This window comes from Dicentrarchus labrax, unplaced genomic scaffold (assembly GCF_905237075.1).
Source record: "Dicentrarchus labrax unplaced genomic scaffold, dlabrax2021, whole genome shotgun sequence".
Classification (NCBI taxonomy): Eukaryota; Metazoa; Chordata; class Actinopteri; family Moronidae; genus Dicentrarchus; species Dicentrarchus labrax.
In genome coordinates, this window is record NW_026136706.1 from 24,660,851 (window position 1) to 24,685,541 (window position 24,691).

General features: G+C 40.1%; 2 protein-coding genes across 3 annotated transcripts in view; both read right to left on the reverse strand.

The window, feature by feature from the left end:
• Positions 1-369: 369 nt before the first annotated feature.
• LOC127365513 (CD209 antigen-like protein E) lies at positions 370-6,298 on the reverse strand. The gene is made up of 6 exons (XM_051403659.1): positions 6,173-6,298; positions 5,951-6,052; positions 5,596-5,775; positions 5,134-5,276; positions 4,428-4,531; positions 370-617 (listed from the first exon to the last, which is right to left on the reverse strand). The coding sequence occupies exons 1-6, from the start codon at positions 6,240-6,242 to the stop codon at positions 473-475; spliced, it is 744 nt and encodes a 247-aa protein (XP_051259619.1). The 5' UTR covers positions 6,243-6,298; the 3' UTR covers positions 370-472.
• A 3,150-nt stretch (positions 6,299-9,448) lies between these two features.
• LOC127365505 (lymphocyte antigen 75-like) overlaps positions 9,449-24,691 on the reverse strand; it is a 57,419-nt gene continuing 42,176 nt past the window's right edge. Inside the window, exons 1-6 of one of the 2 annotated variants that reach the window (XM_051403649.1) lie at positions 17,473-17,590; positions 14,523-14,587; positions 13,755-14,138; positions 12,654-12,989; positions 12,410-12,507; positions 9,449-10,030 (exon numbers count right to left, since the gene is read on the reverse strand). In XM_051403649.1, the coding sequence (XP_051259609.1) occupies positions 9,881-10,030; positions 12,410-12,507; positions 12,654-12,989; positions 13,755-14,138; positions 14,523-14,559 (1,005 nt within the window). In that variant the 5' untranslated portion in view covers positions 14,560-14,587; positions 17,473-17,590 and the 3' untranslated portion in view covers positions 9,449-9,880. Of the gene's footprint in view, positions 10,031-12,409; positions 12,508-12,653; positions 12,990-13,754; positions 14,139-14,522; positions 14,588-17,472; positions 17,591-24,691 lie in introns of those variants that run through there. The other variant, XM_051403650.1, reaches the window with a different exon arrangement.

Genomic DNA, 24,691 nt, shown 5'->3' on the forward strand with positions numbered 1-24,691 from the left:
CCCAAATGATTCCAGGAGCATCACTAGATTCATCTGTGGGAAATTTTATCATAACTACCGTATCAGTTCTTGAGTTATTATGACAAGGTCATTTTGAGGTCACAGTGTCCTTTGACCTTTTAGCACCAAATTGTAATGAGTTCATCCTTGAGTTGAAGTGGACCACGGTGCCAAATATGAAGAAATTCCCTCAAGGCAGTTATTGTACTCACAAGAATGGGATGGACAAAGGGACATCACAAGCATGGAGGCATAAGAATATTATGCCTACTATTATAAGTATTGTGGATAAATAATCTGAAAATGGTGTAACTTTTCTTTTAGTTAGTAGAAAACTGAAAAGTCTGGCAGAAGTTGGGAAGAAACAGCTTGATTTATTTTTTTATTATAACATATATATGCTTCAAGTGGCATTTGGCACAATCATACACAAACATACAAATAACATATCTTAATTATACAGCAATGTTTGCTATTTTTCACAAAACCATTGCAGAGGAGCTTCACAGGACAGATCATTCCAATGGGTGTTGTCATCATCTCTTATTTGTGCACAGTCCTCTTCACCCCACTTTGAGTCTCCACCACCATTATCAGGCTGATTTGGTGCCCAGTACCTAGCGGGTCAGACAGCGAGAAAATCATGACACTGTTTATCTCTGACATGAACGAAGCCCATAAATGACTTCCTCACCAAGATGGACATCAGCCATATTTTCTGTTCCCACCAGTGAGTCCAATATCTTCTTTAAAATTGGGAAATCTACATCTGTAAAAAGACTAATTTAAGCTGTCCCCCTGTTCTAAAAAGAGGCCATTTTAGTAAGTCCCCCGAAAATATAATATGTTACATTCAAGTGACAAAGCCATCTGGCAGCCGTAGTAAACAATGACAGATAAGGTCAGTACTGAGCAACAAAGGATCCGAAGGGGGAAAGGACATCAAGGTGGACAGATTAGTCAACAAAACAAACTTTTCAATTTAATTGAATTAAATGACAAAATATGTCATTTGTCCATGCCGACGCTTCACTAGAGAGTCGAGGTCTTGCCTATTTTTACCACAAGACTTGTGCGTGTCCCAGCAAAAGAGCACAGTAAATGGATCTTTTGGTTGTCATATCCACATATTTCAGTACATTTTTAACTTCCTTTTCAAAGTGAAAGCACTGTTGTAATCTTTTATTTAACACAACTTCACTGTGTTAATGGTGAATGGACTGAAGGGCATTATCTTTCCACAGCTCTCTCTCTCTCTCTCTGGTAAACAAACCACATGTGCTTTCAGGTTACTACTTTTCACATTAAGGTTTAAACTATGCAGCAATGTAAATTAAATGATATGAAAATGTGTTATACAGGTAAAAGTGTATAGGGAAACATGCTCGCAGCAGCAGCTCTGCAGCAGCCACGTAGCTGACACACTTGCAATTTGTTTTTCAAAATTGAGGTCACTGTCAAACATTACGCCCAGGTTTCTGGCTACAGGTTTGATATTTGACGTCAAGAATCCAAGATTTGTCTTGTACAACAGGGATGGACCTTGGGGGACTGTGATGGCCTCAATAGCAGCCACACACTGAGGAGATCCCATGGTGGTAACTCTTTTATTTGTTTGATTATCTTTAGGTTTAGAACAATAGCTTATACACAATTCACAATAAATAATTGGACACCGATTTTGACTTCATAATAAACAGTTTATTTATCCAAGCTAATCTATTTGGGTGCACACAATTAGTTAACTTTCTTTGTCAGTTTTGGGTATCATTATTAGGTTCATTAATTTAGGTTATTTTTCATTGCATTAATTATTTGAGTTACCAGTTCCTGAGTGTTGCTGCTGGAGATGTCTTGTGGCCGACAAAGGAAGTGTCGACTGAAGGAGATATGCTTAAAAGAGGCCTGCATCCTTTCAGTATTTTCCTTAGTTAATATTTGGCTGCGTTATCTGGATATTATTTCAGGTTATTGTAGTTGGTTTAAATGTTATGATTTAGTCTATTCCCCCTGTGTGTCAGAGTGGCCTGATCAGCCACTTCTTAAGCTTCCCCAGTGTCTCAGTTTAGTCATTTTGGTTGGTTTAGTGCATGCTTGAGGCAGGAGGGAACACAACTTGTGGACAAAGAGCTAATTACAATCGATTTACAATCAAGGGACCCACGCTGTTAAAACCTTCTTCAGAAATGTGGCAGGCATCACGTCTAAAGGGCTTGATGTAGGCTTTAATTTGGCCATTGTGTCCTTTAAAGTTCACATTGTGAGGGAGACAAAAACAGAGGCAGAGAGATCGTAGTGTGGAGAATGATGGTTGCCAGTGGGAAGACCAGTCTGGAGGTTTATTTCATTTAATGGAGTGAAGCCTGCAAGCTAGTTCAGGCAGTCAACGTGAGCTGCGCTGATATACACACATGACATGCCTCACTCCATAATCACTAACCAAGCGCACCCTTCCAATCTGGTGGTCTATTTAAACTGCACAATTTCCCAGCTCTCCCTCTGCTCTGTCAATGCCGCTGTTGCCCTGCATCCATATTGCTGCTGCTGCTCTGTAAGCCCCACCACCACCCCAGCATCCACCTGTAGACTCCGACTGGGGGTTTAAGGTGTTTGCTCATCACTCCCCAATATCTCTATGTAAACATATCTGAGGGGAGTGATGAGGTCGGAGCCTAGATGTCAAAATCCAAATATGCAATACTTTAGTGATGAAAAGGATATAAATACTGCTCACAAATTGTAGGAGTGGTTTCAGTGTGTTGAATAGAAGGAAGATCTGGCATCCTGTACTGCTTCTTGAAAGGTTGACATGAGTTCTTTTATGAATTGGTATGAGGCCATTTCCGCTCTGCTTGTCTGCATTTCCTCTTTATATCTCTGATGTTATAGTCTATCCAGGGCACGCTGTGCTTTGATTTGATCTCACGGATTTTTACCTGTGCTGTAGTCGAGAGCAGTTATAAATGTATTATTGAAGTCGGTTAGTAATTCTTCTATCAACATATTTTTTGGTTGTTCCTATGTAAGGATGCAGCGGTAAAGGTATTTTGAAATCTAAGCAGAGTTTGCAGTGAGTCTCCAGGAGGAGATATGCGTAGCCGTTGTAGGACCAGGAGGTGAAAGGTTGGGCTTAAGAATTATAGCTTTGTGGTCTGACACACATAGACTAGTCTCACAGAGATCAATGTTATCAAGAGTAAAACCATAGTGGACCTTCCACTGCCTAAGTTAGATTAAAAGAATGCACAATGTCTATAAAATCCATGGTAAAGGAGGAACCAGTGGGGCAATTTAAGACTATCGAACTGAAGCATAATAAAACACCAGAAAATTGTCAAATAAAACCAGAATTAGATTTTAGGGGTCTGTAGATTAAAACACAGTAGAGGGAGCGTGCCATTTATGATAAAACCAAGTGATTTTAAGTGAAACAAGGAACATTTAAAATTCTCTCTATAAATCACAGCCAGTCCACCTCCTTGCCCTGAGATCCTGAAAATAATTAAAAACTAGGACAGCATGCTTCATTTAATGCGACACAATCACCAGGGCTTAAGTCTCAGTTAACATAAAGAAATCTAAGTTAGAATAAAATCATTACAGAAAATGATTTGCCAGGGATCTGACATTCAATATCCTAAATGCCACTGAGTTATGGGATTGGAATGGACTAACCAGGGACCACAATCAGTAAAGGTATGTCTGGAGAAAAAAAGGAGCAGCATTTCATAAAAAGAACACCCCCAAACTGTTAAGCATGGGGGTGGATCCATCATGCTTTGGGGTTGTGTTGGAGCTAGTGGCACAGGAAATATTGCATGGGTAGAGGGAAGATTTGATTCCACTAAATGGAAGCAAACATTACAGCATCTGTAAAACAAAGCTGAAGCTGAAAAGAGGAAAGCTTTTACAGCAGGATAATGATCCTAAACACAGCTCTAAACCCACCATGGACTACTTCAAGAGACGCAGCCTAAAGATTTTAGAATGGCCCTCACAGTCCCCCAACTTAAATATCATCTTAAAAGACTGTGCATGCAAGACACAAGAATACTGCAGAAGTAGACTCACAGTGGTACTGACAGTGTAGGTTGCCCAAACATGCCACAATTTTTTTTTTTTTTTTTTTTTTCAATTTATGAAATAAAATGAAACAATGCATAAATGTTATATGTTCTATAATGTTCCACACCCTTGAGAGGCTGTGTTTACACTTTTCAATGAAAAAAAATGTGTGATCTGTCAAGGGGTGGCCAAACTTTCACATACAACTACAAACACAAGCCCAGATGTGTCTCTCCTGGCTTCATCCACTGAAGTCTACAGCAACCAGTGAGGTTATTTATGCATGCACAGCATCAAATACATTCTAGTAATATAAAATATTGGTGGGTGTATAAGTTATTTTTGATATTCAGCAGCCTTACTTCAGAGTCAGTGGAGTTCCATCTATCCATTTCCAGGTCCCTTCCTCTTCTCTGTCAGTCAAGCCAATCCAAGTTTGTTTCTTGGCGAGCCCAAAAAGAAACATCTGTTCAACATAAAGATGTTATGTTATTACATAAAAAATATTGGAAACTAATCACTATAAACATCACCTAGAGTCTAGGTCCTAGATAAAGAAACAAATAGAAAGGGTTTAAATGGAGACTTCTTGATGTTTATTTTAATGTTGTCCACAGTGAAATAGAGCAATTGTTACTGCAGGTTTGAATATGTATTGATTGACACCCGTTAATAGTATCATTAGCACCAGCTGTGCACAGTACACACAGTTTTGGGATGCCAAGAGCCAAAATAGTTCTTCAGTGGGTCTTAACTTTAGTTACTTGTTCATTTGTCAGTTAAAGTTAAAGTTTATTTTCTGTCTTTGCTTTCGGTTGTCACTTATCCTATTTTGTTACTATAGCGTAGTTTATTATACGACACACGTGACCTCTCTAGTCATTCATCAACTGGACTGTGCTGGACATAAAAGCGTCAGTCAAAGTCATTAACAGATGATCACCTTTTACGCATTTGTTTATCACAATCTATCAATCCATCGAGGAGCAAAGCAATGTAAGTTAAGTATTGTCTAATATGTATGAATTGCGACATTAACACAATAATATAATAACACACACACTGTACCTCCTCTTCCTCGCTGTCTATCACCACCAGATCTGCTCCTCTGTTTCTGCAGTCCTCTCTGGCTTTATCCCAGGTACCAGACTCAGTGGAGAGGAGATAACAGATGTAATTAAACATCTTCCATCCTTCAGGACAGGTTTTCACTGTAAGATAAACATACAGACACATTACAGACCCACAAGACTCATTTCAATGTATTTGTTTCTCTGTAGATGCCATTTTCAATAAATGACCCTTTAATGCCCCTATAATTATGCTCATTTGGTTGGTGTAACCTTGTTAGAGGCCACACTTTTGCCAGTGATCCATACAAATATACTGTTATCATACATTTTAGGTTTGATTTATAAAAGGTTTCATTTTGGCCTGAAACTCGCTTCTAATAGAGAGAGAAGTAGTAGACCTTACCAAAATGGATTTCTGAGTAGCAAGTGCATCTAAATACTTCATGCAAGGACTCACCCTGTTTGGACAAACTCTGAAGTCTTTCCAGCTCTTCAGTCATTTCAGTGATTCTGGCATTCAGCAGGTCTCTCTCTTCAGTCAGGGAAGAGGACTTGTTGTCACTGGCCTGAAGACGCTCAGTCAGGTTGGCTTTGATAGAGGAGAGTTCTGCAGCTGAACGCTGAGCGGAGACATGGTCTGAAATAATCAACAAACACTTCTCTGAAACACCAGATACCTACTGGAAGATCACAAACATAAATCAGTGTGACTTTCAGCAGTAAAGTTATGCCACTGCTCTTATGTCTTCAAAATGACAATGAAAATATACGATATGCCTTAAACAAACAGTAAATCAAATAAAGACACTCACAGTGGACACTGAGGCCGATGAGTCCAACCAGCAGGAGAACAGTGAGCAGACCCAGACAGAGAACAACAGATCCATGAAATCTCCTCTCTGAGCTCCTGGGACCTGAACACAGAAAAGACCGGTGAATACAGTAAATGATACAACAGCATTAATGACAGGTAATAATACACATTTCTGCAGAGCTCAGTCTGTCAGCCTCTCTGTCTGAATCATTATTCTTACCTCTCTGATTCTGGGATGCTCTTAAGTCAGCACAGTTGTCATATTTAACATTCTCATAGATTTCCTCCATCGCTCATAAGAAAACTGGAAAGTTGTAGAGCATTGGCTCTGCAGCACAAGTTAATGTAGTCGGGTTCAGCTTGTCTTTATTTACAGGAAGTCACACCTCAAAATAGTTTCTGAGGCAATCGCCTGTCATCTCACTTAACAAAGTATAAGAAGAGAAGAAGAGCTTTACAGGTTTTTACACACAAAATATTTTTAATATATAATATTTCATATATTCAATTCAATGTGATTAGAAAATCTTAACTCAATGTCCATGGTGCCAGATTCTCCTGCTGATATTCTCCATTTAAAAATAATTCCTTTAGTCAACAGCAAGGTTGAAATAAAAGTTTAAAAAGTTTAAAGCAGTTTTCTAATCTTAATGATCAATGTTATCTTGTCTTATTTCTGTTGTCTTATGTAGCTACCCTGCATTTTAGTGTATGTTTTTGGGGAACCACAATTCTGCTTATTTTATTAATGCTAAACTGAATGTTTATTTTTAACATTTCTGCAAAACTAATTTTTCAACTTGACAAATGAAAAGTATGATTGATGTAGTGTTAAGGCAATGAAAAGCATCTCTAAGTGATGAGGAGGAGGAATAACAAAGGGCTCAATCAAACTGAGTTTTTGTGGATTCAGCTTCCATCAAAGTGCAACTGGAAGTTAAGGTTCCTTTTAGGATTTTTATTGACAGTAGGGTAGAATAAAGAAACAGCACAGAGTAAGCTGGCTGTTTTAAAAGACTGTCCAGCGTCTTCCAAAGAAGGGGCTGCTGATCATCCCACCAACACCAGGAGGATAAAGAAGAGACCCAAACAGAGACAGCCTCCCATAAAAAATTTTATAAAATATTATTTTTTTTTTTTTTTTTTTTGTTTTTGGGGGGGGGGGGGAAATAGGAGAGGGGGAGAATTTTTTTTTTTTTTTTGAAAAAGGGAAAAGGGGGGGGGGGGGGGGGGGGGTGGGCGCCTTGGGAAGGGGGAAATTTTTAAGGTGGGGGGGCGGGGGGGGGGGGGGGGGCCGGGGTGGGGGGGTTGTTTTCAATAAAAAGGGGGGGAAGAAAAAGAAAGGGGGAAAAGGGAAGAAGGGGGGGGGGGGGGGGGGGTTTCGGGGGGGGGTTGGGTGGGGGGGTCCCCCCAAAAAACGGGTGCTTTATTATAAAAAATTTAAAAAAATTTTTTTTTTGTTTTAAAAAAAAGGGGGCAAAACACACAGTGCATCATTTTTTTTTGGGGGGGGGGGGAAAAAAAATTTAAACCGAGGGGGGGCCCGGGGGTTTATAATTTTTGGGGGGGGGGGAGGAAAGGAACCCCCCCTGAAGAACCTGCAGCTCTGCCCTGTATGGTAGAGGACCAGCAGGTCAAAACCCAAAGAGCTCTTCAGCTGTGTGAAAAGCATCTTCAATGGGCTGAATCCTGAAACATTTTGGGATTTGAGATTTCAGCTGAAAGAGCTGACAGTGGTTAAACACCGTCATCAACCTTATCTTTGAGAGCGCCAAGTTGAGACCAAACTCATCCATGTTGTATGCTAACATGCTGCTGTCTTACAAAGTGAGACATCTGTGACTGGCTGCAAATCGTGTCCTCTTTTCCTTCACTTAACATGACCAGACTGAGGAAACAAAGCAGCACATATTTATCGTGGTTTGGCCCTTTGCTGCGTGTCACCCCCCTTCTCGACCCCCCTTCCTGTCTATCTTCAGCTGTCACTATCTAATAAAGGGGAAAAGCCCCCAAAACAATATTTAGAAATAAAATCATCTTAATAATCTTAATAACTTTCCAAAAGAATAGCTAAGTGTATGTTTCCTTGTATGTCAACAGGAAGAAGAACTGGAACGCTTAAAGGAAGAGTTGAATGATCCCAAAGCTTCCTGTTGCTCAGTAAACATCAAGTTTATCAGGGATCTCTTCAAGTCAAAGATTTTAAGGTAGTCTGTTGTGCAACAGCTGTGTCCAGAGACTTTAAAGCTACCATGATGAAGAGTCTCTGGAGTGCTGTGTGAGCTCTTCTTCTTCATAGGCAAGTTGGTCACAGCAAAGTGGGTCATGGTCTCGTACTTTGACAGAATAATAAAGGAAGGGAAGACATCATCCAGGTTTCCTTCATGCTGATGGCCACAGTGGATCTGAGACAGAGAAACCTGCTGTCTGAAAGCAGTGACACTGATCAGATCTGTATGAAAGTAAAGAGCACTGACAACTTCTCCTGACAGCTGGCTGCAGGGTTCCTCAGACAAAGGATGCAGCCTCCAGGTCTTAGCTCACAGTGAATGAAGGCCCCACTCTCTCTCCTGTTGAATCTTCAATCACTGAGGAGATAGAAACCTTCTCTGAGGCCATAATTGATAGATATCTGAGCACCAGTGACCTAAAAGAAGCCATCTCTGTATTTGTCAGGTCTGGATGTGTGCAGAGCATTCATAACTTTTCACTCATCTGCAACCTCTGAGTCATTTTCAACAGCAACCTCTCATTTGAACACCACATCAACTGCCTTTTTCCACCTGAAAAACACTGCTCATCTCCGCCTAGCTCCTCTTCTGCTGCTGAGACCTTCATCCACACTTTCAACACATCCAGAATTGACTATTGTAACAGCATCTTATTTGGTACATCTTCCAAAGTCCTTAATAAACTACAGTACTTCCGGAACTGTGCTGCTCGTCTGCTCACCCATACCCGCTCCTGTGACCACATCACCCGTCCTCCAGAACATCCACTGGCACCCTGTACAACAACGGATCCAAAGTCCTTCTCCTCACTCACAAAGCCCTCCAGAACTAGGCCCCCTCCTACCTCACAGACCTGCTACACCACCACACCACCACACCCCGCAAACACAGTTCTGACGTCTTGATATCTGATTTCTTGTCATTTTATGACATCCAAACTATTTAAAGTATTAGAAGAATGATCCAAATTTTAAGCTCTTTGTGAATTTATCATGAAGTTGAACTCATGTTGAGAGAAGAAAGAACCATTTATCAGAACGCTTTGACCATTAACTGTTGATGTAAGAACACGTTCAATTTCAAAGCAGACTTTTACTGTTTATACCAACTCCATCATTCAGATGGAAATAAAGATTATCATCAATTTGGCACTAAATTTCCCACTGAAATCCTTAAAAACTAAATTCTACCAATCAGTGCAATTTGATGGTGTAATTTGATGGCTAACACCAAAAGTCACCAGGACAAAATACAGTTTACAGGTATTATTTTATCATTGTTTTATTAATCTGTAGTTACAGCCTCCATACATTTTACTTTCTTAATGATCATAACCATTGTAATCATTATCATAATCATTATATATCACTACACTAATGAGCACAAGTGACTCACATTAAAGAGTAATGCAGAATAACCATGGAAATAAAACCAAGACAAACACATTGAAGCAGTGATTAATGCAGTTATCAATTAAACCCTGTGTGTGTGCATGTGTGTGTGTGTGTGTGTGTGTGTGTGTGTGTGTGTGTGTGTGTGTGTGTGTGTGTGTGTGTTACAATATTAGAAGCTGATCCTACAACTTAATGTGTCAGTGCATCTAAATTGAATGGAGTGTAATAGCATGAAAAACACAAGCTTAGCTATACAGGATCAAAAATCAATCATCTTTTGTGAATTTAATTGCATTTGTCCATTCACTTCAATAATTTGTTAGTATCCCTGTCACAACTCTTCTCCTCCATCTTCTCTTTTTCTTCCTTGTGGAAGATCTTCCCATCAGGCTGCTTCACCCATCTCAGCTCAACGTCTTCATTCAGGCCACGATCCTTGAGTCTCTTGTTAAACTGAGGAACACAAATATTCTTTTTTTATTCTCCCATTATCTTAAATGGTCAGTTCATGCAAATGACAGTTTCACAATGTATTCAGTTGCTTGAAAGATTGAAATCCTTGCTGTCTTTCTGTTTCTGTCCACTTTCTACCAGACGAACAGTTCCTATAGAAACTGCTGGCAGAATGTTGTGTTGATTATCCGGAATAACAACAGAACTGATTCTGGAGATGTTACTGTTGTCATTTTGAATGGTGTTAACACTACAAATGAAATTCCATTCACCTCTTTTGTACTGAGGTGGCAGAATATAAAGGATAAATATTTTAAAATTTGGACACACAAAACCAAAAATTAAGCACAGCGTTAGTTCAGGCAGGTCACAAAGTCAAGCTCAGCTCTCAATTCCAGCTACATCAGCTGATCACAGCGAGTGGTAAACACACATCAGCTGATTCTTCCTAAGCTGCCTATTGGAAAGGTGTGCTCTCCCTGCCTTAAGGTTTTCCACATAGGCACATGGAAAGGCAAGGAGTTCCCAGAAACAGAGCCATACCGTCAAATGTAACACATGCTTTGGAAATAAAGTTCTTTTGACAAAAGTGGTCCTGGCTGAATGACTCTGTAGTCAGATTCCACTAGTATGAGAGAAAACAAGTCTTTACAACGAAGATTGTAGCAGATAATTGATGATTTCCAAAGTGAGGAGAAAGGATTGCGCATGCGTCTTTTCACATTTACACCTTTTCAACTTCTGCCAGCGTGTAGCTAGTTAGCAGTCCTGTTAGCTGACTGTACCTGGACTGGGAGCTCGAAGGACAGGGGGAGTTACTAGTAGGAGTGGAGCGGGGGGACCTAGCAGGGAATACTGCCGGAATGTGCCAGCTGATTTTCTAATGGCTCCAAACAGGACTATTATGACTCCGTCGGGAAAAACATGGGCAGATTCAGACAGTGATAGTGGAGGAATGAAACAGAGGAAGAGGAGCAAGAGAGAATGAAATGTTCAGTCTCCTTGCTGCTTGTTCTGACACGTTCAGATTTATTACCGCTTTTTCCACAAGAATTTAACAGGCATCATCTAGAGCAGGGGTTTTCAAACTTTTTGTGTGTGTGGACCACTATTTGTAATCAAGAGTTTTCGCGGACCACCTCATAATACACATAATAAAATGTCTACACACAGTCCTACCTGAATTAATCCGCACCTCTTAATAGGCCTACTAGCACTAAAACTATAACTGGTCATCGCATAAGTATCGTAAAAACACCAATATCCGCCCCTTTCATTCGAAAATTCTAAAACAAAGATGTTTTTTAATACTTCAAAATAACATTTGATAAATGAACCTTACATATTTCAGTGTGTAGATTTGAACAAAATCTGGGTTGGTTCTAAACGGGAGCTTTTACTGCCTGAAAAAACGGATTTTGTTTACCATGCTCGGAGTTTGGTGCTGGGCTGGTGGGTGCCCTATTTCCGCCCACTCACTCCGGTTAGACCGAGAATTCTCGTCGTGAAATAAAAATTCCACTGGAGCTCCGAGCTGTTTTGTAAACGCAGCCTTACAACACTGTTTACAGCTCTTCAAGTCACTGTACATAGCTAATTTAGATACACTTATGTATTCAGAAATGAAATGAAATGAATACTCGTAAAAGGGCGAAAATAGGGCACAGGCGGAAATATGACTTTCCTATACAACAGGCATGTTAAAAGAAGTTTACTGCACACAACGGCTGCCACATATTTAATTTATTTATTTACTCAAGCGCCCGATGGCATAATCAGGTTCATCTGAACAGCTTATTACCTTAACAATGTAGTATTATAAATCTATAACGTTACAGTAATAAGAACATTCTCTGTCTGTCTGCCTGAGAGCAAGAGAGAGAGAGAGAGAGGGAGAGGGGGAGAGAGAGAGACAGAGAAAGAGAATAAGTTCAAAGTAAGCCCAGTGGGCCTATAAGCCTAGTAGGCTTAGTTCAAGGGGAAAGCTATTATCACATTTATTAAAATAAAGGTTAAAAAACTATTATTTTATATTTTATTTTGCTTTTCCACAGACCACAGTTTGGGAATGACTGATCTAGAGATTCAGCATCTCACCTAATATTTCTGAGTGACGTGTGCACAACTAATTTATTTTGGATATTGAATATGAAAACAATGAAGTACTTGTTTTCTTACAAATCATCCTTATGGGGATATGAACAAGACGCAGCTAGTGCGGCTAAGAATACAGTACAGGTCAATGCAACTATTTGCTCTCTGGTGTTTGAGCCCCCACTCAACCATCCTTTTCATGATGAAAAAATTTGTACCAACTTAAACTGATGAAACGTTAAATTATTTATGCCACATTTTTGCTTTTGACTCAAACATCTTTACCCCTTCCAAGATGTCTTCCTTCAGCTTGTCCATGTCCACAGAGGGGCCGTGTTTTTTCTTCAGCACCACCTTCACCACCTGCCTCTTCATTGCAGGAGCTGTTTCATACAAGGGAATAGAAACATTTTCATGTTGCAGATGTGAGATTAACAATCACACACAACAATCTAACAATGTAAGATAATAATTACAGTGTGGCTATGAATATTGACTTGTTAGAGTAGAGTATGCAAATCAATCTCACCAGTGTAACATACAAAGTTCAGCTCGATGCTGCAGTTAAGATTATACCATTTGCCCAACTTTGAAAAGGCACAAGAGTGTTCAGTTGAGATGGATGGTGAACTGGGAGCCCAGTTAGTGAAAGAATGTACGCTCCCATCTGACCAGCTCCATGTGTCTCTGTAGAGGCCGATCCACATTTGATGTCCACTTGGCACTTTGTCCTTCATCAGGTCATTCTCAGATTGGTTCCTCACACTGGCCAGGTCAGTGTAGTGCTGCCTGCAGTAGCTCTGAGCCGCCTTCCAGGTCTTGGACTCATTCACAAAGATGAAGCTTGATGAAGTGTTCTCTGCGCCTACCGTGTATGAAAATATTGATTAAAAGTTTCAGAGTGTTGCACTTAAAAGACCAGTGTGTAGGACTTAGTGGCATCTAGCAGAGAAGCTGCAGCTTGCAACTCCGCCTGAACGCCTCTTGCTTATGTATTTGACAACCTGGGAAGGAGAATGGGCTGTGTGTATGAGAAACTATGGTGGCAAAGTCAGCACTGTTTCCAAATAATAATAAAATAATAATATGTGACGTGCCGTGTGACACAGAAGCTTCGCCACTGATCTCAGGCCAGTGACAGTCTTATTAGCCTATGCTGAATACCACTGTGTGGGTAGTGAATGGCAGATCTGCTACTGAACTAAGATCAGTGTGATACTGACAGCACTATAGCTAAGCAAAGTGGCTGATGAAGTGTCTTAATTCTTTCTAGCCTCTTAATAGCGCTGCCTATGACTTTAACTAAGGAGACTGTTATGTTATGGTTACATAACATACTTATTTGCACCCAAACCATTTGTTTCCTTAACCTAACAAAGCTGTTTCTGTGCCTGAACCTAACCAAACTGCAACGGAGTAAACTCATAAAATGTCAAATCTTTCTCAGCAAGCTTTACTTTGTGAGTCAATAACCATTCGTTATTGCTAACTTGACCGTAGAACCCAGTACGTCCAGAGAAGACGCTAGAGGGGAACCTACAGCGTCATAGTTCAAAATGGGCTACTGACCAAGTAATTAACACATCGTTGTTGTTCATTCATCACCTCAATTTAAGAGGCTATATCTTACTTTTGTTGCAGCAGAGGAAGGTGAACTTTGCTTCACACAACTCATCTTTCCAATGCCCGTCACCCCCCATAGACACACAAAGTGTGTAGTATTGAGGTGCACTGGGTTCACCAACAGCCCACACCCTGAAATCAGCCTCTCCGTCACCATAGTAACTCTGGTTTTGCAGAGACCACGTCCATGCCTTAGTGACAGGTTTCAGTCCGATCCAGACGCTGGAATTATTTTCTATAAGTGTATTGAGCTTAGCCAAGTCTCGCTCATTATGCACAGAGGCCAGGTCGGTGTACTTTTCCCTGCAGTAGCTCTGAGCTTTATCCCAGGTCGATGGCTTTTCCACAAGGATGTAGAGACGAGGAAAACAGGAAGCTAGAAGACACAGTCCTGTGGTAATGACAAAGACTGATAATTGATGCATTCAGTAATACCAACTCACTTTATACAGTTGGACCCCTAAAAAACACAACTGAGTGTGTGGCATATAACAGAGTAACTCATTAAATGTGACGTGCGTAAACAATATGGTAAATACAAGAGAAGCATGCACAAATAATGGGCAAGGCCTTTGACCTTCAGACTTTGTCTCATACTCACCAAAAGTTGTACAAGTTGCACCAAACCAATTTAAAAAGCCCATTTTTTCACTTTAGATTCTTATTTTACGTATTTCAATTCAAGCAACTCAACTTTTCTGTGACGAGTTCACGGTAAATGAATGTGAAACATTTATATTTCAGAGGTTTGTGGAAACAAATGACTCGTACTTACCTGATAAGACGATCATTATTGCTGCCGTCTCTTTCATGATGGACAAACAGACAGCTTGCTTCCACCTTGAATTGATCAGTAGGTATGTTTATGTTATTTTCTGTGGTGGCAGGCATTACGTAAAAGTTGCCACATTGAAAATGACACTGAAACAAAAATATCTAAGTATTATCTAAAAGTGTAAAAAGTAAAGGTAAGCATAATGTGGAAAAATTGCCCCTGTGAGTTTTATATTATGTAATATTATCATTGTGACAGCTGAGGTGGATTTAATTTGTACAATTTGATATCCTGTTATCATATTTTATAAGCCTGACATCTGTTTTATTTTATTTAAAATATTTTACATTTTAGATTTCCCCATATATACAATCTACATCATATACACGTCCTGCAGCAACAAAACAAAGACCCACAATTGTGACAAGGCCAAACAAGACAGGACAACACACATTTACCCACATATAAAACAAATAAGCTCAACCTCACCGTCTTCAAACCTGATCAATGTGTGAAATGTGAATAAATACAAACATACTGTATGTATAAGTAACATACAGATCTTGGATACAATGTATCTCTATGAAGTACACCCATCTATTATCACGGACTTATCATCATCATCATCATCACATATTCTAACCACACTATTATCATGCTCACAGTGTCCCTATTGTCCATCTGTCCTACACTCTAAAACAAAACAACAACAACATGAAACCAGGTTTAAAGTCAAAGGGCCTATCTCATTTCTCTCATTTGTGCCTCCTCGTCTCCTCTCTCCTCCGTCCTCCTGCCAGTGACACAGGAATGAGGAAAAAGTCTTTTAATGTTTTTAAGCACCCGTGATGCATAAAAGAGGCATACAGCTGGAATATACAAAGCATGGGGGGAGAACTCTACAGATGTATTGATAAACTGTATTAGTTATTTAAGATGATCAGACCTTCTGGCCATATCTGTTTGAGTAGCAGTCTTCTCCCATTTACAACGGAGGCTGCAGCCAGTAGAGGAGAAAAAATCTTTAACCTGATTCTAATTTTTTACTTTTATTTCCTTCTTTTTTTAAAATCTCTTGAGTGTGAATAACCTCCATGTAACCTTTGTACAGTTCAGCTGTTTTTTCTGTTATTGTTGTGGTTATTGTCCGCCAGTAATATATATTCACGTATCCAGGAACAATATACTGCTACATGCAACTATCAAAGTCTTTTTGACTTTTTTATTTCATATTTCTCTTTACTGTTTGCAGCCAATGCTGTTTTACAAATGTTGTATAAGAAAACAATAAACAAAGTCTTAAAAAAGAAAAGTGTTTCTTTATGGATTATATTGATGCCCAATTGACAAGAAAACTGTCGACATATGACACGTTAGGAACTGTTGTGTGATATTTCTTAAAGTTCTGAAATTATAGAACACAATGAAAGACTATTATTTTTATATACAATAGTGCAATAGATGTATAGTGAAAGAGCAGCTTTATTGGTCCTGACTGAACTAATAACTAAGCAGCACTTTGTCAATTGAATTCAAAGTAAACATATAATAACTCATGAAAATGAATAAAAATGTTCTCCTCTGTGTCTCTCCTCGCTTCCTCCGCTCTCATCTCAGGTGGGGGACTAAGAGAGGAGGCGAGGAAAGGAATCAAGGATGTACAAACTGGGAAATGGGAAAGGCCTTTTTATCATTGCTTGTAATACCTCTCTATGATTTCGACAAAAAGAATAATCCAACTCCTCACTGTATCCTGTAATATATCTTGAAATTCACAAATTGATCTTTAAAAATGACATTTCACCCTTAATATCACTATTAACCAGTTATCTATTTTAAATCAAATCTTCTGAATTTTGCAACAATCCCAAAAAAGCATGAATCAATGAATTCACATATAAGAGAGTTTCCTGACATATTTCTGTCATATGTACAAACTTTATCTCTTGTACATTGTTTTAAGAGCACAGTTTCATTGACTATGACATCTTGTTAACTTCCAACTTTCCCTCTATCTGATCAGTCCTCCTTAAATCTTAGTTCCAAAATTATTCCTGATTTTAACATGGTGTTAAAACAGAATATGATTTCTGCAGGATTTTGTTAAGTTTACGTGGTCATTTATTATCTGTTTCTGAATCAAATATAATTCATATATATATCCAAATTAATGAGGATTGTTCCATACAGTAAGTTCCTAATATATAGTTGACAGAACTGATGTTCTTACTCTTTTTACCCTTTCAGAATATATATATATATATATATATATATATATATATATATATATTTATATGAAAAATGGTTTTAAGGATAGATTTGTTCAGTTCTTACATGAATCCATTGCTCTTCTATGATGTTTTAATTAAGTTTAATGCTTGAGTGGCACACTAATTTAGAATTTCAGATTTGACACATTAAATGACCCCTTCAACTTTACAGGATGTAATGCCTTCCTTTTCATTCAACATATTATTTTATCAGTAGAAATTGTTCCAGTTTTATATATTTACCTAATGATAAACCTCAAAAGCAAATATATTTAGTTTACACTGATGCCTGCCAACACTGACACCTGTAACTTTGGGATCTTGTCGTATTCTCTCTGCTACTAGTTCCAAATATTGTCTTAAAATATACATTATCCAGTTAGTTCAAATGGTCCATAAACATTCCATTTGTTTGTTAAATCAGGGTAATATTGTAATATCTACAGGCTACAATGTGTTGATTGTGTACATGGACTGCAATGCTGCCGCTAGCAAGCGTTATTAATATTAAATCAAAGTAAGATATATATGCAAGATAAAATCAGCATTATACAGTCAGAGAAAGCCTGCACAGTGGATGATTTGAGCTTGAATACATTTCATACACAGATTTGTAAAACCATCTGCAGCTATAATTTATAACTCATTAAATAGTCCAGACTTTGCCACATTGTCCTTACCTCAAAGTTGCTCCGTATCTTAACAGCTGAAACTAATATTCTAAGAATCGCTGCCTCTCTCAGGCTGTGTTTTCTCAGTTCAGTGAGTATTGCTCCGGTGACTTCAGAGAATACTTTAGTGCTGTACATTACATATTACAGTACCTTCTTCACAGGGGTTGTAGTAATCTGGATGAAAGAACAAAAGGAACCACGTGATTTACATACGAGACCTGCTCCTGGCTCAAAATATTTACATGAGGAATGAAACTACTATTGTTGAACATGTGAACAGTTGCATCTGTGTTTTTAAAGAAGAGTTGGGTTTATCCGTTGTAAACCGTATGTTTGAGCCTATTTCTGTTCTATATATTCCCCACTACACCTGTTCAAAATGTTGTCAGTCAATGTTCATTACGGCTTTTTCGACTGTGTGGAAATCTGATGTCATCACCTCACAGATGACGAAGAAAAGCATTAATGCCAGAGAAAGTAAAAGTGTGCATTGTGCTCCCATTGCGAAGCATCTGGCTGTCAGCCCAAGACTCACTCACAGTGGAAGGCAGTAGTTGTTGGTTTCTCACCTCTGCTCTGTGCCTTCTCATTTTCTGTTGTTACTTACAGATACACAACACAGTCTGTCCACCAAATGTCAGTGTTTGGTCTTCATCACTTTGGTGACGTTTTGTTTGTGCTATAAATGTGGGGACAGTCCTGTTTTCTTCCACAGGGCTAGCACTTTATGTTCATGTGTTTAGTTGATGGTTATGTCTAAAATAACTATGACTAAAAGGATCATTGTTACCCAATCCGTTATCTCAGAGTGGCTTGGGAGTTTAGTTTCAGAGATTGGATTATATGACCTAAAATATAATATAATAATTATTGAATATCTTTAAACATTGTTTTAGGTTTCAATTTATAGCGCTTATGTGTTAAAATACCCGCTGAACTACATACACTGATGACTTATTCGCTATTCATGCACAATTTAAGTCTGTTTTTCCTTTAAACACGTGAAAAATCATACCAATGACAATATATTTGATTTTAAAGGAATGTTGGTGCCCCCCTGGGATGTGTGCTCTCCCCACTGCTCTTCTCCCTCTACACCTATGACTGCACCTCAAGAGATAAGTCTGTCAATCTCCTGAAGTTCACAGACGACACAACAGGCGTCGCCCTCATCTGGGACGGTGACGAGAGTGCATGCAGACGGGAGGTTGAACAGCTGGCCTTCTGGTGTGGAGCTTAACACGCTCAAAACTGTGGAGATGACAGTGGACTCTAGGAGGAGCCCCCTAATTCTGCCCCAAATCACCATCCTCAACAGCCCTGTGTCTGCTGTGGAAACCTTCATGTTTTTGGGATCCACAATCTACCAGGACCTTAAGTGGGAGCCCAACACAGACACCATCATCAAGAAGGCGCAACAGAGGTGGTATTTCCTGCGCACGCTCAGGAAGCTCAACTTGCCTCAGGAACTGCTGATCCAGTTCTACAGTGCCATCATTCAGTCTGTTTCTGTTCATCCATCACTGTCTAGTTTGGTTCGGCCACCAAACAGGACAGGAACAGACTACAGCGGACAGTCAGGACTGCAGTGAGGATCATTGGTGCCAACCTGCCCCCCATTCAAGACCTTTACTTGTCCAGAGACAGGAAATGGGCAGGAAACATCACTGCAGAGCTATCTAAACCTGGACACAACCTGTTCCAACTCATCCCCTCTGGTAGGAGCTACAGAGCACTGTACGCCACAACAAACAGACACAGAAACAGTCTCTACCCACGGGCCATCACACTGACCAACAGTTAAGTGCCCTGTACGATGACCCTAGGACTCCAACATCCACTGAACTTGGAAGCTATTTATTATTTATTTATCCTTGGTTTCTTTTCAGAACATGAATACAATTAAAACTGCAAGCAGTGATGAACGGGCCCTCACACCTGTGCACGTCAGGGTGTGCTGCAGCCCCGTCACGTGCCGGCCACAGTTTATGGGCCCCTGAGGGGCCATTTTGACTTACTCATAGTGGACCCCCAGAAAATCCAAAATTTTTCACCACGACTGACATGTGTGCCGCGTCTTATGAGTTTTTCAAGCATGGGAAAGCCTTGCACGGTCAGTGCTCGGGCCCTAATAATTCAAATACATCTGTGCTGTGCATACTGTATATACTGTATATACTGTCATATCAACCTACCTTTTGTACATAAAGAAACCTACACGTAAAATATTTATTTCAGCATCCTTTGCACTATTGCCTACTGTCTTTTCTGTTGTTTTTATTTTGTTGAGCTTGTTGTTCTGTCTATTTATGCCCAGTCGGTGTTTGCACATTGAGAGCAATGTAAAATCGGAGTCAAATTTAAATGTATGCGTGCACACACCTGACCAATAAAAGTGTTTCTGATTCTGATTTCAACTGGTACTAAAGGCAGGGTGGGCAGGGCAACCTGGTTGCTCACCTGGTGGTGCTGGTGCTCTGTGAGATGGGGCTGGGTCCTTGCTACATGTCGCCCCGTTTCTCTCCCCCTTTCATGTCTATGTCTCGAACTGTCCTGTCAAATAAAGTGGAAAAAAAGCAGACACCTACCTTGTTTTAGTCAGAAAGTAGGAGCTATAATCACTTTTTCTGGCAAGTGTAAAAGTGCATTTTATGGGTTGTATTGGCCCTTTAAAAGGTATTTCAACAGGTAAATGTTAATGGGTGAGCTATAATCTTCAATAAGATGACGTTATTTTGAGGCAGAAAATACCTTTCAGTGTCATGGTAGGAGCTGTAATCACTCTTTGGCAAGAGCACAATTCCTTTATATGGGGTGCATGCGCTGTTTGAAGGTATGACTTCAGATACAATCCGCTCATGTTTTGATGAAATTGTGGGAACAAGATATAATTTGTTCCCAAATTTTGATGAATTAGTGCTATAGTTCTGTTTGGCAGCTTTACTGTATCATTTCCATTTTACAATCTCTATCACAACCCCACATAACAACCCACAACTAAACCATGAGTTATTGGGGGCAGTGTCTGTCAGTACCTATGCGTTCAATGGAGGGTTTATTATGGTCAAGAAATGGTCAAGTTCAGGTTCATTTAATAGTGTAGTCCTTCATTGTCAGTGTACAGTTAGTGAGTATATGGGGGCCCAGAACATGCCTTGCATAATACCGGTTGAAGCAGGAGCACAGCACTTCATGCTTCAGGGAAAAAAGCTGCTCTGTTGTGACTGTATATTTGAAAAAGGATGCATTCAGTTAGTTGTATCCATTTATCTGCACAACGTGTGTAAACTGGAGACAACCGTGCTGTCTTTTTATTTCCATTTCCGTCCAACAGAACAGTTTTTATTAATTGTTGGCATAGGCAAACTCCTATTTCTATGTCGGTCGGACACACTGCAGAATAAAAGTTGTCTTTCAGTGGATTTTCAGTGGAATACCTGTATACTGTATATATACTGAAATCCTGCCATCAGCAGCAGGAATTCATTGACCTTCAGTGCTTTTACTTTAAGCAAATATCTAAACTCCATTTCCTGTTGAATCCAAATCCATTGTGTGTGTCAGCAGGATTATTACAGGGAGCTATCACTCTATATTCATGCTGAACATTAGTGCTGTTTAAAATATAGTCAACAGAACACAGTAATAATGAAAACTCCTTTAGATGGAACCATAAATGTTTTACAAAATAACTTTGTGTACATAAACACAGACAGAAATAATAATAATAATAATGATAATCATGACGGTATGTTGGTGCTCACTGCAGGGTGTCGGTATTGGTCGGGTAGATGCCCCTCCAGGACCTGCTTCCTGCAATGGACAACCAGATGATCCTCTGCTACAGTGATGGTGGCCTCCAAATCTGCTGGACAGTGACACTGCACCCACTCTGACGTCCTGGTTGGGAGCCCCTCCACAAACTGTTACAATATCACCTGCTCCAGCATTCACCCAGCTGTAGCCACCTCAAAGCCGCATCTTTCAGCTGCTGGACATAGACAAAGGGGCTGTTGCCAGGTCCCAGCGTGGTGTTCCGGTGATCCTCAGGAGACCCATTAGATCAAGGATAGCTCTCTTGATGTCTTGGAATTCCCCTGAAATAAGGCTGGCAAGCCAAGCACTGCTTTATATCAGCTGCTCATGAGAGCCAGTAAAGATGAGGAAGTTTGGTCACTTCTCAGTCTGATTTGTTGGTCTTGTGGTGTGTCTTTAAACAATAAAATAAGAACAAGGTTTATTGGTTCATATTTTCTGGAAGCAAACAGGGAGTAATGTGGGACTGACGGCTGGTTCTGGTTAAAAGTCTGGTGGCTGCATTTTGTACTAACTGTAAATTGTTTAAGGAAGTTTGACAAGAAGCTTAGCTGCAGAAAACTGGACTGGACAAGTTTTGTAAAATGAAGGTCAAACGTCATATACTGGACAAAGATCATACCAAGATTCTAAGCAGTGGGTTTAATATTTGTGCGTAATGGTCCGATAAACTGCAGTGACAAAGTTTTCAGGGCCAAATAAAATTTGAGTTTTGTCAGGATTTAGGTGGAGAAAATTAAGAGACTTCTTGTCTTTGGTGGCAACTAAGCATTTATGGAGGGAGGACAGTTGATTCAGGTTACTAGGTTTTGCAGAGAAGTAGATCTGTGTATCATCAGCATAACAGTGGTATGACACGTCTTGGAAGCAGCTGAACAAATGACCCAGAAAAAGCATGTACACGGAGAACAGAAACCCGTTTAAAGCTGTACCAGAAATGCCAACCCAGTTCTGTAATCTATCAAGTAAAATGGCATGATCAATGGTATCAAAGGCCGCAGTCAGATCGAGAAGAATAAGGATGGAGCTTTCACCTTTGTCAGCATGCATAAGAATGTCTTTAGACACCATTAGTACTGCTGTGCTATGCTTTTGGTAAAAACCAGATTGAAAATTGTCAAAGACTCAATTTTCAAAGATTTTAGATAAAAGGGGAAGTTTGGAGATTGGTCTATAGCTTTCAGGCCTGAATTCCTATATGTTCTAAAAGGCTGAACCCTGGCATTTTATGGTCAGGTACGGACCCAATGTTATGGAAGGGAAAAAAAAAAAGGGAGGAACAAAGAAGAGGAGGATGGAGAAGGGACACATATGATCCACAGCTTTTAAAAAAAAAATTTGAGAGATAGGAGCAAAATCAACAGTAAAATGGGGAATGAAAGTTGGAGGGGGCAGAACACAGAGGAGACCCTGTACCATTGATATTGCCAATGAAAAAGACCAGAAAAAAAAGGAGATAGCGTTCTAACTTGATCATTAATAGTAGAAAAGGGTTATATTTATGGCTAACAATCGGGTGAGAAAGTAGGCAGCTCGCGGATCTTTAAAGGCTTCAGACTAGTAAAAAAATTCTCGGCCTTCGGGCTATATTCCCTTCTTTTTGTCAAATGTTATCACTGACCAAGTTTTATTAGAAGGCAGGACAGCCTTGATTTATCATAAATAATAGAAGAAGTGAGGAGGGGACAGACTAGAAAAAGGCGGGAGAGCCCATTTGCAGAGGCAGGGGCTGTAGCAGCCAGTGGGAAAGGGGATTACAGGTCCCCCTGAGGTGGGGTAGACAGATGAGCCAAGCCTGTGGGATTAAGGCGGTCGTGACGAACAGGAGAGAGTAGCCAATCCGGATCCGGGGCAGCAGGGCGATCCTGATGAGCACCGATCTGGCCCTGGGAGGTGGGGCGACCCTCAGCGGTGCTGAAGGCAGAGGGTGGCTAGACCAAGGCTGGATCTGTGGCGGTAGGGGAGCCATCAGCCACCATGTTGGGAGTGGGGACCTGGCCAGGAGAAGGGCGGTCCCTTAGTCTGAGCTTTGCTGGAAACCACAATCCATCCCCACTGTCCAGAGTTTGGAATTTGTTGCTGTGAGAAAGTGTTACCTGTGAGTCGTCGGCTGGAGCATTTAGCATGCCGCCAACTTCTGACCCGGACCCACAGCTCCGTGTTGCGGGGAGTGGAGTGAGCTTGGGACTCAGGTCTGGCCTCGATGGTGGGCTACGAGTCGTTGCTCAGAGCTGAGATATTGGTTGAAAGGATCGGCTCCCAATGGGTAGTAACAGAGCCAGTCCAGGGAATGGCGGCATCGTTGTGGGCTGCACACTCGGTGGGCAGACCTCTATAGCCATAGCAGGAGGAGCCCAGAGTGGGGAGGTGTTTAGCTTGTGAAGCTATGGATGAAAACCTAAAGATTAGTTTTTGAGATCCTGCTTCCGCCACCTGATGTCATTTTGCCACCACCTCATCTGGTGTGCTCATCACCTTCTTAGCCGATAAAACAGATCTCACAGAAATACCCCAAATTCTATTGGATGAACTGCATTAAACAAAAAACGTAGATTTACAGCTGATAGAAATTACTTGAATAATTATGAATCTCTAATGCACCTGTGTGAAACTCGTTCTGCACAACTCTTCCATCAGCTCGCAGGCTTTCTCTGTCTATAAACGATGCCACCTCTGTGCTGCTATTTGCAAGCATGGACCAAATAGGCCAATACAGTCCAATAAAAAATATCTTTCTTTGTTTCTGCGTATTTCTGAGTTGGGTGTAAAATCTTTCTTGGCTCTTTGTGAAGAAAGAATGCAGTACAAAAGCTGTACCATAAAAAATGTCCCAATTTGTCTTATGTAGTTGCTTACTGTATAGGTATCACATGTCAACAACAGTTCATGAACACAGAAAGACCTGCACACAAGAATTAAATGAATGAAGAAAATGTCTCTTTTTTATAGTAGGCCTTGAAACTATTGAAGCACACATACTGTTCATTAGAGAAGCAGTGTACTCATTTGATCACTAAGATAAACTCAGTGCATCCCTCGGTCAACTCAACATATTTCCTCTTAAAAGCATGAAAGCAACAAGAAATGATAATACTGATCTGAGAAAATGAGCTGCACAGAGTTTTGAGCTTTAAAATATTCTTTTGAGGATCGTGCCAAAGCAACTAAGAAATACTGAAACCCTATCAGTGCCGACAGTGTATGTGTTCTTTTTTCGTTGTCTTGCTTGAACCAAAGTTTAATTGCCAGGCTTTTAATAGCCTTACATCAAACTTACTTCTGTTGCCAGGTGTCATTTGTAAGTAGAAAAATGAGTAGCATTATATAAGGTTTCCCCAAAACATCCTTTCCTTATGCAGAGTAGTTGCATAAGACAAGAATTTAAGATTGGGCATTAACAGAAAGAAAA